This window comes from Lipotes vexillifer, unplaced genomic scaffold, assembly GCF_000442215.2.
Source record: "Lipotes vexillifer unplaced genomic scaffold, Lipotes_vexillifer_v1.1 scaffold1634, whole genome shotgun sequence".
NCBI lineage: Eukaryota > Metazoa > Chordata > Mammalia > Artiodactyla > Lipotidae > Lipotes > Lipotes vexillifer.
The window spans coordinates 251463-274064 of NW_006771542.1; the positions used below are offsets into that span (position 1 = coordinate 251463).

Here is a 22602-nt window from a genome sequence, read left to right on the forward strand (position 1 = left end):
CAATTCAGACAAGGGTCTTAACGAATCCTATCCATTTTTAAAGGGCCAGCTCAGGGCCCTGCTCCACCAAACGTTTTCATAGCCTGCGTACATTTTTGCCCCTCCTCTGTTATAGATTCCGCATTTATATAGGGTTTAGCACATCATCTTTTCAATATTAAGTGTGTGTGTGTGTATATATATATATATATATATATATAATACATATATATATGTCTTCCCCGAAACTGGATGGATCTCTAAGGAAAAGACTGTCTCTCCATCCCCCTACAGTATCACCTTAAGAGGCGGTCATCCAAAATCCATACATTCATCATAGAAACAGAAATTCCACCCATAAATGTAAGGGACTGCCTCATTAACCTTGGGGCCCTATTTCCCTCCCACTGGCAGCAATCTGGTTTATTCCACGGGGTGGAGGAGGAAGCCAGGTTGGCGGGGTGGGAAGGGAATGGCGTCAGTGCGAGGTCACAGCACATTGTACCGAATGCCATCTCCACACTACGGTGACATAAACGCAGGACTGAGGGATGCAGCCATAGGAAAGATAGAGGCCCAAGTCACGCAGACTACATGCAAAACGAGGGCAGGAAAGAGAACAAAGCGTGGAACCTTGCGGGGCGTGTCAGGACACCTGGTCGGCGGCAGCAAGCTCCCGCAGAAGGAAAGTGAGAGGCGAGCTGAGCCAAGGCCTGGCAGGATGGGGCGGGACTTCCGGAATCCATTTGCCTGAGTGGCAGGGGAACCGGAAGTGGGAGCGCTGCAGCGGGTGCTGAGGCCGGAGGAGGGACGCGCCGGAGCGGGGCCGCCGGGACTGAGCGAGCGACAGACGCGCCACCCGCCGACGCCGCAGCCGCTTGGGGCCCTCACGGACCCTGTGCCTGAGTGAGTGCATTCCGGGACTCGGGGAACCGGTGGCTTAGAGGTAGGGGTTGGAAGAGGCTGCGATTTGTTATTGTGAGAGGCCCGCGACCTCCCCTCCCCCACCCTGCCGGCCCCTCCCCCGCGCCACCCCTCCCCCCGACCCTTGGGGTGCCTCCCGCGCTCGCCCCTTCTCGGCTGGCCCGGCGTGGGTTCCCTGGCCGCCCGCCCTGCCCCCCCGCACCTCCAGGCCGCTCGCCGCCTCCCTCGGAGCCTTTCCCCAGTACCCCACCCCCAAACCTGCCGCCTCCTCGGCCGCCCAGCCGCCCCGCCTCTTCCCGCGGCCGAGCACCGTGGCGGGGCGCGCCGCCCGGCCCGATGCGGCCCAGCCCGACCCCCGGAGCAGGCAGCCCTGAATCCCCCCGCTACCGCGGCCCGGGGCTCGCCGCCGCCAGCCCCATTTCCAGCCACGCTTCTGCCTCGGGTCTCGGGCTGCTGCCTTTCCCTCCTCCCCGAGGTTGAACCTCTGACCCTTTTTTCCCCTTTCCTCTGTCTGAGAGGCCGTTGGCGCGGGCTCAGACCAGTTACTGTTTTTTTGACGGAGCGCTTTTTCCCACCCGTCAGAAACTTCTCCGTTATCTCCTCTAATATATTCAAAAATCCATAGGCTGTCACGACTCAGAAGGGCTTATTTCTTAGGGGACTGTCCAGTCCAGCACCTCATTTTAGGGATAAGGCCCAGCGAGGCTGGGGATTTGCCCAGGATCAACCAACTAGCTAAACCTGCCAATGGACAGGTTTTCTTAGGTGCTTTTTATCTGGTCCATGTTCATGTACCAGATCAGGATCTTCTGGCCTTCAGGTTTGTGATGTGCCCGTTGCACGGTGACTCACTATTCTTTCCATACCTCCCAGGCCAGCGTTGCTTTTCATAATGTGTGTACAAACCTTAAGAAAACCAAACACATGAAGCTTTGGCCTCTTTTTAGAGCTTACCCATGGAGAAAGGGAAGACCACCTGGACCCACCCTAAGGCCTCATTTCGTACAGCTTTAAATGGGGGGGTTCATTTTGGGGGAGTGGTAAAGGTATGGAGAAAACAAGGGGTATTGTCCCCTTGAGCATCTGAATATGCCTTTGCCTTGGATATGCCTTGTGTCTTTGGATTCTTCTCCTGGGCACATTGTTCTGATATAAAGGTTGCCTCCTTGTGCGGGAGCAGGGGAGGAGTATGAAATCATTGTGCTTTAATGTGTTGGCTTGGGCATTTGATAATAAATTCTGAATGTGCTGGAACCCTGGGACCCATCCACCAGCCCACTGAGGCAGGGTACTAGGGATGAGGCCTGCCTTCGCCTTTAGAATAACCCTGCCAGCTCCATCTGAAACAAAATGAAGAGTCTGAGGTCAGAGTGGAAACATTCTGAATCTTTTAATTCTTAGTGCAACTTTCCCCCTCCATCTGTTTCCTGGTTAAACTAAAGAAACATACAGCTCAGCTTGAGTATTTATAATTCTTTGTTGTTGGAACTGGTTTTTGATTAGACACACACTACACCACGCTGGTATAAGCATTTGGAAATTCTGGTGTTAAGACTGTCATAGTCGGAGTTAAGTAGAGAAGACAGAAAATGCAGGAAATTTGGGAAATGCTGTGCAAGTCACTTACTCCTCATCTTCCCAGAGAACTCATTTTAATGGACAGTTAAAGCTTCCCTGGAAGAGTAGGTCTCCTGATAAATTAATTTCTTCTGACCTTTATCTCCATTCTGTTGGGTTTTTCTAACTGAACATGCTGTTTGTGACCTCAGAAGTTAATGACTTGCTGCACAGAGGCGATTATTATGAATCAGTGAGGTGAGATGGGAGTCAAATCCCTCTCTGTTGCTACTAATTACAGCATTCTGAATACTTCTATGCCACAATATTGCTCTCTACGTGAGGCAGGAAACCCCAAATCACTCAGATTTTTGTGACTCACCACAGGCTGTTCTCTGGATGGCTCCTGATTTGATTCTTCATTTTTATTATAAACAGTACACAGTTTTTTTATCTAACTCCCGAATTATTTGAATCCCCTAAATGCATAGTCCCCAGCTTGGTTCTTTTTTTTTCTTTTCTTTTCCTTTCTTTCTTTCTTTTTTTTTTTTTAATCCTTTGGCTGCACCGCATGGCATGTGGGATCTTAGTTTCCTGACCAGGGATCGAACCCACGCCCCCTGCACAGTGTTAACCACTGGATTGTCAGAGAAGTCCCCCTAGTTTGGTTCTTAAAGAGGAGATTGCATGGGTTTGCCCCTCAGTTGGTTTTTTTTGTTTTTTTTTTTACCGCTGTTTAAAAATGTTACCACGCCATAGGCACAGGTAAAACTGAAAGCTACTTTGTACTGTAAGATTTTGATTTGGCAAAATAATCCAAAATCCAAGTGTCTGAAGGCACAAAGAAACAAATTTTGCTCAGAGGAGGAAGGAGGATGACCTTGTATTCATAGTTAAAGAAGAAAAAGACTAGCTAATTGGGAATATTGTCCTAAATTCTCTCAGTTTTACCTGCCTAGTAACTTTAGGTAAGTGACATTTTGTTCCTCAGTTTCTCTGTCCCTATAGCTTTTTCATTTTGCTCATGGCAAAATTTAGGACTGAGATGAAAGTGTTTTGCTCAGGGTATCAGAATGCCATTAAATTTGGGTAGTAGTAATAGGATATATAAGTGAATTGACTTAGTAAATTAGAATTTATCATTGTTTCATACAGTCTTTTCTATATAGAGCCTAATGCCCTTTGCTCAAGAGTAATAGGTTTTGGAGGGTAGTATATCACCCTGAGTTCAAATCCCAGCTCTCCCTATCATGGAGCAGTTTCCTTAAATCTCCCTGAGCTTCAGTTTTTATTTAAATAACAAAGCTCCTAGCACAGTGTCTTGTAAATGGTAAGTTCTTAAAAAATCTTTATTGCAGTTATTATTTTTTGATCAGTTGTTTACCTGTTGGAGAAACTCTAAAAATCCATGTCTGTAAATTGAATCATAGATCTAAAGAGATCTTATAGTTTATATAGACCACTGGTCTTGAAAGTCGAGTGTGTGTGCTGCCCTGGGATGCATAAGGAGATCCATTGGAATATAGGAAAATATTTAGAACCTGTTTTTACATTCATTTTTTTTTACGTAAAAAAGGAAAAAAATTACGAATATTTAATACACAGGTTAACAGCAATTCACATCTAATTTATAAATATACATATATTGAGGAACATTTCAAAAAGATTCTAAAACATTAAAAAATGTTTGAATCCCGCTAATCTGGGCCAGTCTTTACTCATATGCTTTAGTTCACTTTATGCTTTTCTAGTAGGTGTTCACCTAGTCTCTGCGGCCCCCTGGGAGGAATCTGCCTTGAGAGACAGGTCATGTCATTTGCATTTCTGTTTGTTAGAAATTTGTCTCACTGTACATTGTATCTGCTGGCCTTGTCTTCCTATTTGGGGACATGCAGAATAAGCCTAAAGTCCCTTCCTAGTAATCTTCAAATACTTTGACAGCTATTTGTTCCGTTATTTCCTCTTCCCCACAGTTTTTCTACAGGTTATAAACATACCTGTTTCAGCTATTTCTGATATGACAGGTTTTTTAATTTCTCACCATCTTGGCTCCTTTCCTTGAAACACCCTCTGGTTTCTCAGAATTCTTAAGTTTTTCAACAAAATCTGAACCTGGTGTTCCAAGAACTGAAATGTAGTTGGAGTGCCTGCATTGTGTGTTTAAGTGGTGAGGGATGAATTTGGATACATTTTATTATGGAGGCACCTCATATGTACAGTTTTGTCATCCTTGTTCTTTTAACAATCCCCAGGAAAAATGGTTTCAATTACATAATCACACAGTGAGAGGGGGACAGATTTTTCTCATTTTTAGTAGTGATCGCTCAGTTAACCCTGCATCAGTTAACTTTTGCCTCAAAAATACCTAACATGTTAAGAGTTTCTCCAGGTGGGAAAATAAATGAGGAATGGTTGGGTTTTTAAAATCTATTTTAAAAGTTAGGACATAAACTTTTTCCATTAGTGAGTGGAAAAAGGAGCTGTTTGTTGCTGTATTTCTTTACATTATATATCTAATTTTGAAATCCAGAAAATGGGAAAAGTTGCTCCTTGTTGGTCTTAAGGACAATAGAGCTTTTTGATCAGCCGGGAAGAAAGTTACTTACTAAAATTAAAGTGAGTATTAAGTGCCATATCAGATTTAACCTGAATAGCCAGACTTGAATTAAGAATTGAATGTAGACCCCCAAGAAACTTTTATGTAGAAGATTTAGAATGTTTTATTGGCTAAAAACAAAAAGTTTCTGTGTGGCTATTTGTTTTAACCCTGTAATCCTTTTTTCGTTTTCTTTCATGTATCTTCTGATTTTTCCTCACTTTTCTTAGACAGTGAAACTCCAAACAGATATCATAGTCTGATTGGAACTATACAGGTTCACCTTGCAGTTCTTCCCGATTCTTGCATTTTACATTGATGTTTTCAGCTCCGTGTGGTATAAGTCATAAGTCTTTTGGGTGAAATGGTTAGATATAGGTCCCCTTTAGGGAGTCAGCGTGAACTGGTTTGCGATCAGTGGGCCAGATGTGACGTAATTGGGGTCAGACAAACCTCATTTCAGTCACTGAACAAAGTACCTATATTATCTGATCCTCGTTTTCTTCATTTTGCAGTACTTTTGTGAGGATCAGGGGTGGTATGTATAAAGCATAGAGTAGATAGTCCTTCATAGGTAGCTATTATTTTCTGATAGTTGCAAATTTTAGTAATCTAAAGAAATATACACAGGTTGTGAATGATATTTTACATCCTTAGTCAGATATAGGCTTAACCCTGAGCCCAGTTTTTTTTAGACCTAGTGTCATTTGGAACTGATCAAATTTATTTACATAATTAGTGTTAAAATTGTTTGCTTCTGTAATTTATTTTTCATGAAGGTTTGCTTTCATGTTTAGGGCTTGTTACTTTTTGATCCTCAAAAACTACTACCTTAGTAATCCAGGGTGTTTTGTTTACTCAGTGAATACTTATTAAAAGGCTATAACTCAGTCCTCTTTCTGAGAAAGTTTAGTTGTATTTGAGGATGGCAAAGGAAGGAAATAGAGAGTACGGCCTTTTTTTCTATAAGCCACAAAATCCCAGCTTTTTCTCTTTCATCATCCTTTGCATTTTCCAAGTAACCTCTTGAGCCTGATGTCTCTAGTATGTATTGTCCAGAGTTGGTTGAAAACAGTCTGGTTTCTTACTTGTCTTTCTAGAAGATTAGCATTTCTAATTTTCCTGAATTTCACTTATTCCTTCTCCACTATCAGATGCCATATTTAGGTCGTCGTTAATCAAATTTTTTTTTAGTGGATACCTGTCAAAAGTAAAAATACCTAGTAAAATTTGTAAAAAACCAATTCCAGGGACTTCCCTAGTGGGCTAGTGGTTATTAACACTCTGCTGCGCTCCCACTGCAGGGGACATGGGTTTGATCCCTGGTCATGGAACTCGATCCAGCAGGCTGTGGAGCACTGCCAAAAAAAATTAAAAATTAAAAAAAATAATAAATAATAAAAATGAAAAAACCACTGCCAAAGCCCATGACTAGTTTTGTCATCATCTGTAGTACAGGTACTTGTGTGATGTTTAGTGATCACTGGATTCTAATTGGTGCTGTACTAATTCTTAAGTGTGTAACTCTAGCAGCCTAAAAGGCTCTAATGTAGATGTCATTGAACTTGAAGGGTTTAATTTCTTGTCATTTGTTTCTTACAATAACATGTTTTTATGAAAAATTAATATAGGTGTAAAGTATATACTGATGTAATGCATTGTTCCTGAATGATATTCAAACCTGTCTGGAAGTTTAGTAGTGCTAGATATTTATGGGACTTAGGCAGTCATGTCCTGGACCTCGTCTCTGCTGAAAATAAACTCCAGTTGCATCGTTTCTAGGCAAAACCCAATGAAATTTATTTAATTCTTATTGTTTAAAACCTGACATGTAATATTAAATAGGTGGTAACAAAGAAACATTCCTGTCAGTGAACAAAACATAACATAGACATTTTTTCCTCAGGTGTAGAATGAGCCAAGGAGACTCAAACCCAGCAGCCATTCCACATGCAGCGGAAGATATTCAAGGAGATGACAGATGGATGTCTCAGGTATAAGGGGGTGCACATGCGTTATTCACATAGATGAGTCTCTTAAATTTTGAGAGTCTTTTGACCAGAGCTACAATGGGGTGTTTTTAATGGTCAACAAGAATTGATTACTGTAAATAAAAATCTAATGTTAGAGATATCATTCCTAATCACCATGTGATGTTGGAACTGAGGAATATTTTGAGAGCATGGGCATTGCGTACTGTTAATTTTAATAGATGACAGTGTCTCTACAGTATTCTTTCTTTAAGCTTTTTTAAATTTTGAAGTAATTTCAAAATTATACAAATATTACAAACACTTTAGAAGGAACTTCCTATATCCTTCATCTAGACTTACCACTTGTTAACATTTTGCCACATCTGCCTAATCATTCTGTGTCTGTATCTCTTTGTACTATTTACCAACTTACAGTTTTTTCTGAATCATTTGAAAGTATGTTGCAGTCATCACAACGCCCCTTTACCCCTAAATATTTGAGTGTGTTTTCTGAGAACAAGAACCTTTTCTTACATAACTACAATACAGTTATTAAAATCAGGAAATTTAACACTAACATTATACTGTTACCTAATCCAAAAACCATATTCAGATTTCTGTAGTTATCCCAGTAGTGTTCTTTTTTTATTTTTATTTTTTGTGGTACGTGGGCCTCTCACTGTTGTAGCCTCTCCCGTTGTGGAGCACAGGCTCTGGACACGCAGGGTCAGCGGCCATGGCTCATGGGGCCAGCCGCTCCGCGGCATGTGGGATCCTCCCAGACCGGGGCACGAACCTGTGTCCCCTGCATCGGCAGGCGGACTCTCAACCACTGCGCCACCAGGGAAGCCCCAGTAGTGTTCTTTATATCAATTTTCTTCCCAGTCTAGGATCACACATTGCATTTGGTTGTCGTTTCTCTTCATTCTCCTTTAATCAGAAATATTTCTTAGCCTTTGTTTTTCATGACCTTGACCATTTGGAATAGTATAGGGCATTTATTTTGTGGAATGTCCCTCTCTTTTCTCATAATCAAGATTCACATACATTTTTGGCAGGAGTATCAGGGAAGTGATGTCTTCAGTGCATCACATAGAAGGCATGTGATGTTGATTTGTCTCATTGATGATAGTAGCTTTGATCACTTGGTTACGATGGTGTTGGCCTAAACCAATTCTATTTCGTTATAATATGGTCTCAAAGGTTCTTATTTTAGTCAAGTGGGTTACAATCCACTGTAATTTTGAAACTCATTGTCCAAAGTTTAACAAGTGGGAATCCCTTCAAGCTCTGGCCCCTTTGCCCTCTCAGTATGTCCCATTGTTTTTTTTAGCACTTTATTTTTTTTTTCAGTATTTGTAGCTTGCTTTTAATAACTGTTATCATTTAACAATAACTATATTTAACCTTTATCTGTGTCCAACTGTGTTACCTTTTGAACTACCAAGTTCAATATGATTTTAAGTCCCCAGAGTTTCCTGTTTTAGTATTTAGTGGTTCTCTTTATACTCTTCATAGTTGTATTCTCTTTCTGTTTTGGTCATCTCAGACTTAAAAATCAGTCTTTCAACTAGCTTATTTTGAGTGGTAGTTTTTTTTGTTTTTTGTTTTGTTTTTTTTTGCAGTACGCGGGCCTCTCACTGTTGTGGCCTCTCCCGTTGCGGAGCACAGGCTCCAGACGCGCAGGCTCAGCGGCCATGGCTCACGGGCCCAGCTGCTCTGCGGCATGTGGGATCCTCCCAGACCAGGGCACGAACCCGTGTCCCCTGCATCGGCAGGTGGACTCTCAACCACTGCACCACCAGGGAAGCCCCCTGAGTGGTAGTTTTTTATTTTGACTGTTCTCCTATGGATCAATTATGTGATTATTCTTTCTTAATCTTCCTCATTTGTTTATATCTTTAAAAAAGTATTATGAAATATTTTGAGCATCTGTGTATTTGCTACTCATCCTAAAAAAATAAAACATTGCTGAAAGAATTGCTGTTCCCTGTATACCCCTCATTGATCACATTTCTTTCTCTTTCCTACCTCCCCACCCCCAAGCCAGTAATTTCATGTATTTACATACTATATATATAATCTCTAAACAATATAGTTAGTATTTTTGCACTTTTTTAAATTAATTAATTAATTAATATTTGGCTGTGTTGGGTCTTCATTGCTGCATGCGGGCTTTCTCTAGTTGCGGTGAGCAGGGGCTACTCTTCGTTGCAGTGTGCGGGCTTCTCATTGTGGCTTCTCGTTGTGGAGCACGGGCTCTAGGCACACAGGCTTCAGTAGTTGTGGCATACAGGCTCAGTAGGTGTGGCTTGAGGGCTCTAGAGCTCAGGCTCAGTAGTTGTGGCGCATGGGCTTAGTTGCTCCGCGGCATGTGGGGTCTTCCAGACCAGGGCTCAAACCCGTGTCCCCTGCATTGGCAGGTGGATCCTTAAGCACTGCGCCACCAAGGAAGTCCCTTTTTGCACGTTTTTAAATGGTAAATAGTATCTTTCTGAATGTATTTTTTTCTGCAATAATCATACATATTAAAAATATAGCTGTAGTTTATTCATTTTTTTCTTTTTAAGTAGTATTCAATTATTTTATATGAAAATACCACAGTGGGTTGTCTGTTATGTCATTGATGGGCATTTAGGTCATTTATAAGTTTACTAAAAGTAATAACTAAAACTAGATGCCTTTGTTGTTTCTGGCGTAAATTAGAAGACTTTAAATGATTAGCACTGACTGGGAAAAAATTAGTCAAATGGAAGAAAAACATACGAATATTTAAATTTTTTAAAAAACTTGTATAATATGGAAGGACTAACTTATATTAAAATATATTATATACCCAGATCTTGGTTTTTAAATATAGTTCTCCAATGAAAGGAACCAGGGTTCCTTAGAGAAATGATTGATTCTATAGCTGGAGCAAAGAAAATAAAAATATGGGCCTAGAGCATCTTCTAGTGCAAGAAAGCAAGAAACTACTCAAAAAAGAAAAAGAGAAAAAAAGATGGACGGCAGGAATATCACTGAAGTGATGGGTCCCCAGTGCATCACATAGAATACATGTGGTATTGGTTTGTCTCATTGATGATAACTTTGACCACCTAAAAGACTTGAAAGAGCTCCCAAAGTGCAAAGTTGAACATTTTGAGCAGTGTGACAAATGATGGTATTATTGGTTTATAACTGAAAGAATAAAATAAGTGTTCATTAATGCATTCTGCTATAAATAAATGAGTGGATGAATAAATAAATAGGGGAGAAGGGCTAAATCTTCCTTATAGAATAATTTTAATTAATAAATGTAGAAGTAAGGAGGGAAAAGAAAATCATGGGTAGAACACTGCAGTAATAATTACTGTAGGCAAGATCCATTGATGAATACTAACATTAGTGGACACAGCTTTAAGGAGAAACGGTATATTTGCCTAGCCTTAGAGTATCCCTGTAAATTACTTTGGTGGTTTTAAGATATGCCCACATATTTTTTGAGACCCCTCCCTCTAGGAGGTGGAGCTGAATTTAGTGTCTTGTTTCTAACATATAGAGTATGGAAGGGAAAATAACTTGATGGTGGAGAAAACTGGCAAACACCACCTTACCCAAATGATCAATATTAACATCACCAGTAATAAGTCATGTTCCCTGATATGATACAACAAGGGCACATCACCTCTGTGGTAGTCTTCCCCCAAAATCCATAACCTCAGCCTATTCATGGGAAAACATCAGACAGACCCAAATTGAGGGACTGTCTACAGAACACCTTACCGCAACTAAATGTGTCAGGTCATGAAAGACAAGGAAAGACCAAGAGACTGTCCCATATTGGAAGAGTTAAAGGAGATATATAGATTAAATGCAATGTGATATCCTGATTGATTCAGGAAATGGGCATTAGTGGAAAACTTAGTGAGATCTGAATGAACTTTATTTTAGTTGATAGTATTCCCTAATGTTAATTTCTTAGGTTTGACAAATGTACCATGCTTATATAAGATGCTAACATTGAGGGCTTCCCTGGTGGTGCAGTGGTTAAGAATCTGCCTGCCAATATGGGGGACACAGGTTTGAGCCCTGGTCCAGGAAGATCCCACATGCTGCGGAGCATCTAAGCCCGTGCGCCACAACTACTGAGCCTGTTCTCTAGAGCCTGCGAGCTACAACTACTGAGCCTGCATGCTACAACTAATGAAGCCCATACACCTAGAGCCCATGCTCCCCAACAAGAGAAGCTGCTGCAATGGGAAGCCCAAGCACCACAGCAAAGTGTAGTCCCCACTCACTGCAACGAGAGAAAGCCCACGAACAACAATAAAGATCCAACGCAGCCAAAAAGAAATAAATAAAAAGTAAATAAAATTTAAAAATCCTTACACCTGAAAATTCTGTTTTTAATAAAAAAATAAAAGATTCTAACATTGAAAGAAGCTGAGTTAGGGGTATATGCAAATACTCTACAATCTTTTCAGTCTTCTGTAGATAAATTATTTAGAAACAAAACATTAAAAGAAAAGCAGTCATGATTAAAACAAGTATTGAAGTGATACTCAATACTACTCACAGAGTATTGCTAAAATATCCATCCCTATTCTAGACTTAAGTACCACATATCAAAAAGTACCTGGAACAGATGAACATGTCTACCACCACCACAGGAATGCAGTCAACAAAATCCAGACCATGGGAGAGTCTATAAGTCAGACAGTCGTATTCCTTAAAAAAAAAAGTTTGGGAGGTGGTGGCAGAGGGTGGGGGAACCTATAGATTAAAAGGGATTTAAGAGACAAATTGTCTGGATCCTGATTTTAAAAAACAAATCATAAAAATAAAATTTTGTGACATTGAATTTGAACACTCACTAGTTATTTGTTGATATTAAAGGATTCCTATTAATTTTAGAGGATAGAACTGGTATTGTGGTTATATATATTTTTAATCTTTTAAGAGCTACATGTTGAAATATTTATATATGAAACGTTACATCCTCAGTTTGCTTCAAAATAAGAATGGGGTGGGGCAGTAGTTTCTGGAATGTTGAAATAATACTGGCCGTAAGTTAGATGATTGCTGTATCTGGTGATGGATACACAGAGATCCATTGTGTTATTCACTCTGCTTTCCTGTACGCTTGATATTTTCCGTAATCATAAGTTTTTTTTAAGGGTGATATTAAAAGACTTGACTGTAGACACATTTAATAACAATTCGTATCAAAACATTAACCACCTAAAGAAGGCTTAGCAGCATACTGACAGAAATATTTTCAGTAAATATTACAGATGAAGCATTGATACTGTTGTATTGTCAATAAAAATATCCTCAAATATACTAGATAAGTGTCTCAATGAGCATGACAGGAGCTTTAACTTTTTGTTTCCAAAAAGTACAGATTAAAACAATGGGAAAAGAAAGGAGGGAGAGAAAAATACTAATAACCCGTGCAGGTGCAAGTATAGTAAAATGAGTTCTGATACATTGCTGGCGTCAGAGTAGATATAGCCTTAGCCATTTTGTTAGTAATTTGGAAGTATATCCAAGATCCATGAAAGTGTTAATCCCCTTTGCCCTAAAAATTCCCAACCTGTAAAAGAAAGTGTGTGTGTGTGTGTGTGTGTGTGTGTGTGTGTGTGTGTGTGTAAGTTTCTTCCTCTCAGTCAATAGGAGGCTTCTGGCAAATCTGTCATTAGGATAAAGAGCTAAAAAAAAATGAATGTGCCCCTGGATGCATCCAGTAGGATATTAAGTGGTGTTAAAAATTACGGTTATAGGGAATTCCCTGGTGGTCCGGTGGTTAGGACTCCATGCTCTCACTGCCGAGGGCCCGGGTTCAGTCCCGGTTGGAGAACTCAGATCCCGCAAGCTGTGTGGCACTGCCAAATAAATAAATAAATGAAGATTTTTTTTTAAAATTACACGATAAAATTTTTTTTTTAAATTATAGTTATGAAAATCATGTAGCTACATAGAAAAATATTTCTAATATAATGTTAATGCAGTTATAATGGCTGCTCTTTATTGAATACCTACTGGGTGGCAGCCAGAAGCTGGGCCCCTTTTATACAACTCTCATCTCTAAAAACAGAGTTGCCAGCAGATGTGTAAAACAAAACTCGGGGTTATGTACTTGCTTAAGGTCACTGCACTAGAAAGTAGATAAGCTAGACTTCGAACATAGGTTTTTCTGTCCCCAAAGCTATTATGCCTGAAGGAGATATATACATACATTTCAGTTGTGTTGTGGGGGGGGGTGTGTGTGTGAAAAAATAATGAGAAAAAAAAATACCCTAAAACGTTAATAGGTACTGGGTTAAAATGGTAGGATTATAGATGTTTTGCTTTTATCTTTTCTGTTTTTCCAAGCTCACTGCAACTACTTTTATAGTTAAAAAGAGAGTTTAGAGTACTTAACCCTTTAGAACAGCAGAGCTTAAATTCCATGACATTCTTTAAACGTAAGCTGTTTTGTTGGTATTGAGAGGTAGTTGGCACTTTAGCATACACAGTAGAGAGACGACATGATGTGAAAGAGCACCTACTCAGTAAAACTAGCTAAAGCTTTATTCTTGCTCATCTTATCCCTTCAGTTTAAAAATACTTATTGAAACAATAGTAATTTTGAAAAATTGTTTACACAAGACATGGACCCAAGAGAAAAGAAAAAGTTATCCCAAATCCTGTCACTGTAAAAGAGGAGATGTCTTAATCAATTGTCAAATTATTTCCAGAAATATTTTTGTATTTTCACCAATAGCAGTGAAATATCTCAGTTTCACCACAGTGTCATCTGCACTTGTATTATCAGCAGAAATACTTAAATAGTAACTCCATCTTAATTAATTCCTAGGGGAAGCATAATTGAATGTAGAGTTTGAGAAAAAGAAACAGTATTCAGACCTTTTTGTAGAACTGGGTTAGAGACCTGCTAAAGCATCATGTTAGTTTGTTTCAGGGATGAATATAAAAATTGAAGGGCTTCCCTGGTGGCGCAGTGGTTGAGAGTCCGCCTGCCGATGCAGGGGACATGGGTTCGTGCCCTGGTCCAGTAAGATCCCACATGCCGCAGAGCGGCTGGGCCCGTGAGCCATGGCCACTGAGCCTGTGCGTCCGGAGCCTGTGCTCCACAACGGGAGAGGCCACAGCAGTGAGAGGCCCGCCTACCGCAAAAAAAAAAAAAAAAATTGAAACTTTGTCCTTCCGTTTTGCATCAGTGAAAGGTGTCTTATGCCTTAAGAGCAAAGAGAAGCATGCCAGGGCTAGGTCACCCTTGCTTAGAAATTTGAATTAGACTGAAAAAGCCTGAGTCCCAGTTTGCCAACATCTCACATTTAGAGGTTAGCAGACATTTTCAAAGGCCATATTAAAATCATTCAAATGAAATGCATGCCTTTTGATTGGATCCTAGTTAAAAAAATAGATACTGATACTTTTGGAACAATTGTGAAGATTAAATGTTAGATTTTATGGGATTATTGTTTATTTTCTTAGATGTGATAATAGTTCTGTGGTTTTATAGGAAACTGTCCTTATGCTTAGGAGATGCATGCAGAATATTTAAAGGTGAAGAATCACAATGTTTGCAGCTTACTCTCAAATGATTCAGCAAACACACAGATAAAGCAAATGTGGGAAAATGTTATTGTTGAATGTAGGTGAGTGTGTACAGGTGTTCATTGTATTACATCAGCTTTAAGTATATCTGAAATTTTCTTTAAAAGAGTTGGAGGAAAAGGTAAGCTTTTAAAAAAACATGAACGCATTTTTCTGTTCTCGTTTTCAGAAGGGCCCAGGAGTTAATAGCAGATTGAGAGGAATCAGCTTTAGGGACAACAGAGTAACTGGTTGGACAACTGTTCTGCCTAGGCCAAGAAATCTCACAGGGGAAAATGCCAGTTTCTGATTGTTCTTTCTTCTTCACACCAGCACAACAGATTTGTCCTGGACTGCAAAGACAAAGAGCCGGATGTCCTGTTTGTGGGGGACTCCATGGTGCAGTTGATGCAGCAGTATGAGGTAAGGTGCAGGGGTGAGTGTGGTCCTTGGCTGCTCACGTCAACACATTCATTGATAACAGACTTGGATTCATTCCACTCTAGTTCAGAGTAGAAGGGAAATCAGACATACCTGATGGGATTCTTTGTGCCATCAAGCATGATGAGACAAAGGAAAAAATACAATATTATTTATAAATAAGCTCCCTTTTTTGCCTTGGCTTCCAAGAAGCTTCACATTATATTTGTCTGTTTATATTTGTCCTAGTCATGATTTGTATTTTACTATTTTCTTATTTGTATTTGCTCATTGATGTTTGTCTTAGTCATGTTTCTCAGTTATTATTTGTGTTTTACCATTTTTATATTTCATATATTTTTGTAGTGAACTGTTTTGAATCTTTTTGAGGTTAGGTATTCTCCCAAGGGAAATTTAAAAGAAAAGATAGCTTTATATCTTTTTGGCTCAAGCACTCTAAATTTTTTCATCTCATGTTTCTACTTCACCCTATTCCTTTAAATGGTTGAATAAAGGGAAAGGAGAGTTTGTTGAGTTCGCAGCTTAATTATAAATGTTGGTACCTAAGTGGCATCAGGTTGAGCTGTGACTCAGGTCTTGAGCTGAGATCTAAAGCTGCACTGAAAACTGTTACACAATGGCATCTTCAAAGCCCTTTCAGCAGTTGGTAACATACCACTTGCAGTGATACATTTGAATACAGAAAAGGGAAACTTATTTCAGATGCCTCACAACACATTGCAATTGAGGGATTTTATTTCCCACTAATTTCAGCTTAAATAAATCAAGTTTTTCTCTTCTCAGATATGGCGAGAGCTTTTTTCCCCACTTCATGCACTGAATTTTGGAATTGGGGGAGATACTACAAGACATGTTTTATGGAGACTAAAGAATGGAGAACTGGAGAATATTAAACCTAAGGTGAAATGAAACTTTTTTTTTTTTTTTAAAGAATATCCTTATCTTGAGTCTTTTGCAGATAGTTAAATTGTCAGAAACTGGTAGTAAAAAAAAATTCCTTCTTTAAAGCGTTATTTCACTGTTGTTCTTTGCTTCGTGCCCCTTTAAGTTAAATGATATTGTTTAAGAACATTCCAAATACATGCTTAATTAAGAATCAGCGTATTGCTTGCTTGGTTTGTACTTGTTATAATTATCTTCTGCTGTAGGAAGAGATTTGATGCTAATAAGGTATGCAATTCTGTTGACCTGAGGCAGTATGAGGGGGAAAGTGCTCAGAGGTGGGCCGTGGGAGCAGGGCTATGATTCACTTGAGGAAGTAATTTTGGATCCATTTAGACATATAAACAGATTGGTAATCAAGGCCTCCAAGTTCTTCTGAAGAAAATTTGAAGCAGATGTGAACAAATGTTCAGCCCAAACATGTACCCAGTGCCTTATAGCATTATCAACATCCTGAGTTGGCACACTGCATATAAATTTTTTCAACCCAAACAACAAAAAGGAAACAAAGCTGAGCCATTGATAACAGTTGCTGTAGTTGAAAGTATTTTATTTTTGCCTTTCTAACAGAAAAACTCATGCATATTCCTTTCTTTTGTGACAGGTGGAAATTACTTTGGGTTACATAGGAAGATGTATGTTTCTAGGTGATAGCCACTTTGTAAAATTATTTTTTTGAAGAGAAAAACTTTTAAAAACTATATCCAGCCTCCACCCCACTGACTCTTTTCCTTGAGTAGAACTGTATATTTATACCCACTACGCTCCCTTGGGTACTTTTATTTTTATTTTTTCTAGAAGGTACTTTAAGGGAGTCTTATGATGTCGCAAGTATTTTCCCCAAAGTTTCTTAGATTTCACTCTCTTTTTTTTTGACTTGAAGTGGTTTTATTTTTATACAGTTGAATTTATTATCTTTTTTGTATAGTTTCTGGATCTTAAGAGATTAGCTTCCAACTCCACATAAAATAATTTTCTCATCTTTTCCTAGTACGGTTTTCCCACTTAAGTGTTTTTCTGTTTGGAATTTATCCTGATGTATATGAGGCATACATTAATAATGTTTTCAGATGGCTGCCCTGTTGAAGTTACCAATACCATTTGAGAAGTTCATCTTTCCTTTGATTTTTAAAAAAAATTTATTTTATTTATTTATTTTTGGCTGTGTTGGGTCTTAGTTGCTGCGCGTGGTCTTTATCTAGTTGCAGCAAGCGGGGGCTACTCTGTTGCGGTGCACGGGCTTCTCACTGCGGTGGCTTCTCTTGTTGCAGAGCACAGGCTCTTAGGCACACAGGCTTCAGTAGTTGTGGCTCACGGGCTTTAGAGCGCAGGCTCAGTAGTCGTGGTGCACGGCCTTAGTTGCTCCGCGGCATGTGGGATCTTCCCAGACCAGGGCTCGAACCTGTATCCCCCGCATTGGCAGGTGGCTTCTCAACCAGTGCACCACCAGGGAAGCCCCTCCTTCTTTGATTTTTGAAATAAGATTTTTAACTAACTAGTGGACATTCCTGAGTATTTATCTTTTTTCTCTTTTTCTTCCTTCCCTCAATTATAGGTCATTGTTGTCTGGGTAGGAACAAACAACCATGAAAATACAGCAGAGGAAGTAGCAGGTGGAATCGAGGCCATCGTACAACTTATCAACACAAGGCAGCCACAGGCCAAAATCATTGTATTGGTATGTGGTCTTTGGGTGGGTGGAGACCTTGATATCATTAGGTAAGGTGGGGAGTCTTTTTAGAAATGTGATCACTCATGAACATAGAGAATCTAGGTTGGAAGCAGTTTATCATGCTCCCGAGAAGCTCTTCTTTGATATGTCCCATCGTCTTATTGGTCTCATTTCCTAGAACAGCTGTGGGGTCATCTTTTTTCTGCTCATCCTTGTTTAGAAGTGGGAATTCTCTTTGTTGCCTCAGGTTGCCTTAATTTTTTTTTTTCCCTTGACTATCTTCTGATAATTTTTTAAGTTGCATATGAGACTTTTCCTAGTTCCTGAGTCTCTTTATTAGACCTGAGTTTGGATTAGCCTAGATGTGGTGTTTTGTTCTATTGTTAATATGGTAAAGGTGGTGTATTTATCAGAATCTCTGAATTCTTCAAAATATCAGAGATTCCATCAGGAAGAAAATGGGTACTTCATAGTCTTACCACTAACAGGAAATGCTACCCTTTGTAGAATTAAAGCATTGTCTTCATGGTCTCAGGGATAAACAGCTGTCTATTTCAGTGTTAAAGTTTACCTGTAGATATTCTTAACCTAGCTAAAAATGTATGTTTTTGAGAAATCTGACATGTATTCAGTTCTTTAATGAGATGTAGTGTTAATAAGGTAGTCATTTATTCAACAAACATGCAAGAATCACGATGTACAAGGCACTATCCTAGGTCCCGAGCATACAAAAATGAGTAAGACAGTTCCTCTCAAGGAGCTGGTGGATGGACACAGCAATATAAACAGAATTATTATACTGTATGCTAAGGAGAGAGCAGGGTATATTTTAGACATAAAAATTGACATCTGAGTTTAGTTTTATAGAATTCATTGGTTTCCAGACAAATAGAGAAATGAAAGAAGAGAAGGTATTACAGAGATGAATGAGAGAGAGAGAAAGGGAGGGAGGAAGAAAGGAAGGAAATGATCAAAGGCTTATACATGTATGTGTTTGTTGGGTGAGTGAAGGAGGGTGCTAGAAGAATTTTAGGGTTATCATTGGAATAAAGTTCAAGTCTGGGATAGTTAGAGGCCACAGCCAGGTCCCATGTTAGGAGTTTGGATATTATGACAGGGTTCTGGGGAGCCAGGTCTTATTTTTTTATTACATGGTATTTAATTAATTTATGTATTTATTTATATCCTGCATTATTCCAGAAAAGACTACATTGTGGTTAAGAGTCCATCTCTTAAGTACAGTGGGTGGTACATTGTAGTTGCTTAGGACATATTTATTGCATGAATGTTGCTGAATAAATCCTCCATAAATATTCTTTGTTTCAACCAGACTTTTGAATTTGATATATGGTGGTGTTATCTACCTAAAACATTTGAAATAACCTAAATAATCAACCCCATGGGGGAATGATTGCACAAGGCATTGACTATAATAGCACTAATCATATGACAATTAGGAGGACTGTGTGAAAACAGAATTTATGATGTATTTAAGTGAACAGTACAAATACTAAACGATATGTATATTATATTTAGAATTGCTTGAAAGTAAATATGAAAATTGGAAAAGGAAATAAAATAGTTGTTACATGGTAAAGGAATTAGGAGTGTAATTTTTCTGTCTCCTTTAAAATAATATTTTAACAATTATCAGTTATTATAGAGAAAAAATCACATGGCATACCCTTCATACTCATTTATTAAGGAAAATGTTATGCAAGTACATAAGCTACTTTTCTTATCCTTGCTTGACAATCCCAGTAGGTATGGCACCCTGCTTTTGAGGCTTAATCCTTTTTTATGGCTTTAATTACTATGGTATTCTTTGAAAGTCAGAATAACATATGTATTTATTGGTCACTGGCCATCCTTCCTGGTTGCTCATTATATCTCAACCAAGCTTTGATGTGCCAGCACTGAGGGCTGCTTTTCTTTGTTAACTATTAGATGCAGAGCCTTATACTTTCAACAGTTAACATAAACTAGGGTTTAGGATTGACCTTGTCTGTACTTGACAAGGATGAAAGGAGATGGATTGGGGTAGCATATTCATAATTCTCTGTAGTTCTCTTTGGAACTTTACAGTCACACAGTAAGTTAATAATCGAGGTCCAACGTTTTGCTGAAAAATTTAAAGCAGACATGAATAAGGCTTTGGGCATAAAAATTTTTTTGATTTTTTTTTTTTAGTAGAATGCCTACAGAAAACCTGTTTTTATGAAATAAGACCTCTTATCATACCCTGTAGGAGAAACAGGTGACAACATTTTTGCCTAAATAACAATAACTTGCTGTGTGGCATCATTAGCTATAAACCAACTAAAAGGTTGGGGATTTCTGACAATTTTATAATTGGATCAGTTATCTGTATAAAGGCCATTTCTAGTTTGAGATGATAAAACCTTTCACTTGCCATAAAAGAGCTGGCTTTTATTTACTATAGTAGAAGGACAGACATCTGATTTATCTGAAAATTATATTAGATCATTAACAAATAAGTTAAAAATGAATTTAGAACACATCTCTGTTTTATACTACCAGATATTATGTGGCTCTGATTCATCAAGACAGCATTTGTTCCAACTCCATTTCTCGTGTGTTCTAGTGTAGGTTCCATGTGGCATTAATGAATAGATGTGTATTTGAGCTAGATTATTCTAGCTATGTGGTGGACTATGGAGGATAAATTGAAGGGGTAATACCAGTGGAGGTAGGAAGACTAGTCAGGAGATTTTACATTAATTGAGGTGAATATTGGTAAGTTCCCTAGCCATAGCAGTGTCTATAGTCAGAAAAAAGAATGGATTGGAAAAATACTGAGGATGTAAAAGCTGAGTGATTTAATGATGAATAGATAAGAGATAAGGTACATGGGATGAGAGACTCAGGGATGTTGGAAGGTCAGTTGACACAGAGAATGTAGAAGGAACATAGTCTCTGGGGGTGATGATGAATGGGTTTTTGGACGTGTTAAGTTGGGTGTGCCTCAGGAGCATTCAAGTACACAGTTCTGAAGCTCCAGGAAGAGATCTGGGCTAAAGTGTGTAGGGTGTAGAGAGTACTGGGCCAAGGACAAAACCCTGAAGAATACCAGCAGTTAAGGGACAGGAGGAGCTCAGGAAGAAACCTAGGAGGGATAGTCAGAGAACTTTCATTGAGACCGGTCTAGGGCTTCCCTGCTGGCACAGTGGTTGAGAGTCTGCCTGCCAATGCAGGGGACACGGGTTCGTGCCCCGGTCCGGGAAGATCCCACATGCCGCGGAGCGGCTGGGCCCGTGAGCCATGGCCGCTTGTTCTACGCATCCAGAGCCTATGCTCCGCAACGGGAGAGGCCACAACAGTGAGAGGCCTGCGTACCGCAAAAAAAAAAAAAAAAAAGACCAGTCTAGTCCAGTGTTTCAGAAATCAAAGGTATAACAAGTGCCAGATGGAGAGTTCCAGGGATATTTGAAATCACAAGTAAGTAGGAAAAAACAGTGAGTCTTCTCATCTTATATTCTTCTCTGCTCTTCCCCAGGGTTTGTTACCTCGAGGTGAGAAGCCCAACCCTTTGAGGCAAAAGAATGCCAAGGTGAACCAGCTCCTCAAGGTTTCCCTGCCGAAGCTTGCCAATGTTCAGCTCCTGGATACAGATGGGGGCTTCGTGCACTCGGACGGTGCCATCTCCTGCCACGACATGTTTGATTTTCTGCATCTCACAGGAGGGGGCTACGCAAAGATCTGCAAACCCCTCCATGAACTGATCATGCAATTGTTGGAGGAAACACCTGAGGAAAAACAAACCACCATTGCCTGACTGGCTCCCATCAGTGTTAATAGCGTCCCAGCTTCCTCAGATCAGTTATATCACTGGCACTACAGAATCCTTCTCTTTCTTAAGGCACTTTGCATTGTAGAATGTTCCTGGATGTTCATATCTAGTGTTTGAAGGGGAGGAGGGATTTAAACTGGTCCTGTACATAGAAGGTTTGTTTGACACAGGAGAAAAATTAGCCAAGGAAGATGGTTGTTTAAATTCATTGGAAACCAGAAGGGGACTTTTTAGTTATATGTGTGACACATTCATTGACTTATCACTGTTTTTCCTAGGACAACATCAAGCCTAAGTACTGAACAAAATGAAGATTCTTTCCTTGGCCTTTCTTTCTATGGATTATGTCATATATAATAATAATTAGAATAACACCTTCTTGGCTTTAAAACAGATGTTTTTCCAGTTTTTAAAGTTCATAATTTAGCCTTTTGTTTTTTATTTTGCTTTACTCATACGTATTCTCAATGTTATGGCAACATATAACATCAGATTGAACGTGCTTGTCATTCAAGTATGGGGGATGCTATGGTTACAGGTGAATTTGTTCCACTCTGTTAACCTTTCCCATGCTTAGCAGTGAAAAATAGGTTTTGCCCCATTTGGGGGACTCAATGGAGGGTATTATTTTTATGCTGCTGAATATCATGTCTGTAATAGACCCATGCATGCAGCCTTTCCTCTATTCCCCCTCATCCCCTCTTTTTTTTGGTGGGAGGGGTCCTTGTTAACATTACAAGCTTTTAACATGTTTTTGACCTAGGAGCTCTGTTGCTGGAAGTATAAATCCCCAGCCAGTTACTCTCATGATGATATTACTGATGTGTAATTCATTCTTGTGTGATGGTCTGTGCTATAGAGTCTGTGTAGTGCTATCCATATTCAGAGTTCTGGTTTGTTTTGTTTTGTTTTTCCCTTAGAACCTGTTACAGTTTTCCTTCTTTTGGGGGGAAAAAAACCCCAGAACTCTGTTTCCCACTCCATAAGCCCTGACTTTATTTCAAGTTTTGTAGTATTTTAAGGTGTATATTTTATTTTATTTTTATTGGCTTAGTTTTTAAATTATTATTAGTCCAGAAAAATTTGGCCTCTTCTCATGGGGAAATGGTGAAACTGCTCTTCC

At 39.4% G+C, this 22602-nt stretch overlaps 1 protein-coding gene across 1 annotated transcript; it reads left to right on the forward strand.

Annotated features, from left to right (window-relative positions):
* The first annotated feature begins 756 nt into the window (after window positions 1-756).
* PAFAH1B2 (platelet activating factor acetylhydrolase 1b catalytic subunit 2) lies at window positions 757-21795 on the forward strand. Its single transcript, XM_007446902.1, has 6 exons — window positions 757-885; window positions 6963-7050; window positions 14947-15036; window positions 15838-15954; window positions 17552-17674; window positions 21186-21795. The coding sequence occupies exons 2-6, from the start codon at window positions 6970-6972 to the stop codon at window positions 21462-21464; spliced, it is 690 nt and encodes a 229-aa protein (XP_007446964.1). The 5' UTR covers window positions 757-885; window positions 6963-6969; the 3' UTR covers window positions 21465-21795.
* The last annotated feature ends 807 nt before the right edge of the window (window positions 21796-22602 follow it).